At 53.4% G+C, this 2463-nt stretch overlaps 1 protein-coding gene across 1 annotated transcript in view; it reads left to right on the top strand.

The window, feature by feature from the left end:
• Positions 1–332: 332 nt before the first annotated feature.
• Positions 333–2463, top strand: part of PODXL2 (podocalyxin-like 2) — a gene marked incomplete at its 5' end in the record, with an annotated part of 16540 nt that continues 14409 nt past the window's right edge. Inside the window, one exon of the mRNA XM_010152201.1 lies at positions 333–617. Coding sequence (XP_010150503.1) covers positions 333–617 — 285 coding nt within the window. The remainder of the gene's footprint in view (positions 618–2463) is intronic.

Raw genomic sequence — 2463 nt, forward strand, 5'->3', positions numbered from 1 at the left:
TCCAGGATGAGCGATTAACAAGGCACCCTGGCCTTTCACAGTGGGGGAAAAACCTCAGGGAGGGTGAGCCATCCCTGCCCCATTGCAGAGAGGTGCCCCAGGCTGGATGGCTGCTTGGCGCTGACTCCTGGATGTGAATGCTCCTCTGCATGGTTGTGGATGTTTCCCAAAATGCCCTAATTTTCCCCATCAGCTGGGAGCACAGCCCATCTAAGGGGCAGGTTACCCCGAAGGAGGTGTGCTGGGTGGGTTGGGTTTGCAGGCTGCAAGGAGAAGACCAGCCCAGTGGGTGTCAGCCCTATCTCTGATGTGGTTTTACTGTCATTACACAGGGACTTTGTGCCTCTGCCTTGCCTCCTCGGAGGAGTCAACTGCCGATGGCTTCACGTCAACTTCCCTGCTGGAGTTTGCCATGATGGAGCCTATGAATTCCCATGAGCAAACCAGCCCGGAGCCTGCGGAGCCTGATCTTGCCCCCGGCTCTCTGCATGCTGCCCCAGGATCAGGGTTTGCCAGTGAGGAGAATGAGGAGTCCAAGATCTTACAGCCCCCGCAGTATTTCTGGGAAGACGGGGGAGAGCTCAACGACTCCAGCCTGGACTTGGGACCGGCAACAGGTAGGTTATTTTTACTCCATTCTTCTTCCCCGCTCTGCAGGGAGTCTGGGGAGGTGGAAGGATGCAGGGATCTGTGTTCCTGCTTCGACACAACTCTCGCTAAGAGGGCCTGAGATTAAACGTCAGCTCTATTTTCTCACCTCAGTGCCTGATGTGTCCCCAGTGAACCCTGAGCAAGCACAGGCTTTAGAAACCAACTTACAGCTGAGCCTTTATTCCTGAGCTGCTGTGAGCTGGGAAAAGTATTGCCTCTACCTAGTTTCCTATTGCCTCACGCCCTTCTTTCTCTCCTTGCCCCTTTTATGCTCTCTCCTCTCTCCTTTCTTTCTGTTGCTGTCACTTAAGCACACCCTAAAGGTCTCAAGACCCCAGCTCAGAGATCAAGGCCATTTGGGGTTTGAGTCAAAGCTGGGTTCCCTAAGCTGGATTTGGGATTCCTCGCTGCAACTTCAGTGAGGATTTGGCCCGAGAGAAGACAGCAGGCTTTCTCCCTTGGGCAGCTGTCCCGTTGCCTACTCCGTCCTGCCTGCTTCTTGGGGAGTCATGGCCAAAATGAGTTTTGTTAGCATTTGAGCTTGCTTTCCTCTGTGGAGTGTTTTTTGAGACCACTCAGTGGTGGTGATCTCCCCTGGAACCCCTCATTGGCTTTGAGATGCCCTCAGGGAGAGGGAAGGGAGGAAGGAGGAGCATTGCAGGGCTTCCAGTAGTTTAGGAGATTATTTCACATGCTGCTGCTCTTAAGTGTCATGTGGGGCATGTATTAAGTGTTACCGAGGGGCCAGGCCTTATCCCTCCTCCCTTATCCGGTATCGCTGCCTCCCTCTCAGCAGGTCTGACGGAGATCTGCCGTTAGAAAACACGAGTCTTGTTTTATCTTCAGTCCTATTCCTATGACCTACAGGAGACCTGTGCGTGCGCAGGCTGAGGGCTGCCGCAGTGCTGTGGCTCAGGCTGCCCGCAGGCACAGTGCATGCTGTGCAGGGCAAGGGCCACCCCAGCGCAGGTCTCCAAAGCCCTTTGCTCGCGAGCATTGCTGCCCAGCTCATCTGGCCGTGCTCTTGCTGCCCTGCGGCTCACGTGGCCCCGGGCAGGCCTGGCCTCGGGGAGGCTGTGCAGATGCTGCGATGCGGGTGGTGCCTTTCCTAGTAGCATCCTCGGGACGTGCTCTGGCTTAGCCGCTCTCGCGCTCTGGCAGCGTGCTCAGCACCTCTTTTATTTGTGTGCCAGCAGGCACCTGCATGTACTCACAGATCAGGACGTGACTTGGAGAACAGCATGTGCTTGTGCATTGAGAGCGAGATGCATGGGTACCGAACCCAGCCTCGCCTCCCGCACGTGCCTCGCCCCATTTGTATGCAGAACATGCTCCTCTCTCCTTCCGTTCTTGCCTGCAGTGCTTTCCTCCATGAGCAGATGTGCTCTTTCAGCTGTTCTTTATGTGTACCCTGCCCTATCTACTGCCCAGCTAACCACTTCTGTGCTTCCAAGCGCTATTTTTCCCCTGGCCGTTGCTGTGTCCAGAGCTCATGTCTCAGTGGCATTTCAGAACCTTGGTTAATAGAACAGTTTGAATTATTCAAGAGCTGGGAACTCATTTCTACTTAAAATTTAATTAGAAACCTGCTGTGTGTCATTTTACAATAAAGGATATTGTAATAGCATCCCTAAATTGGGCAGCCTTCTCCTGTCATGCAAAGCCTGTGCATGAGATGCACATAACCAGTGGATCTTACATGCTGCATGTGTGGAGATGCCATGTGATACCTTGTGGAACTGTGTGATGACATCTGTTAGGTTATTTTCAACATATAAATCCACTAAACAGTTTCAAACAGCTGCTGTTTGG

Source organism: Eurypyga helias, unplaced genomic scaffold (genome assembly GCF_000690775.1).
Source record: "Eurypyga helias isolate BGI_N326 unplaced genomic scaffold, ASM69077v1 scaffold8805, whole genome shotgun sequence".
Taxonomy (NCBI): Eukaryota; Metazoa; Chordata; class Aves; order Eurypygiformes; family Eurypygidae; genus Eurypyga; species Eurypyga helias.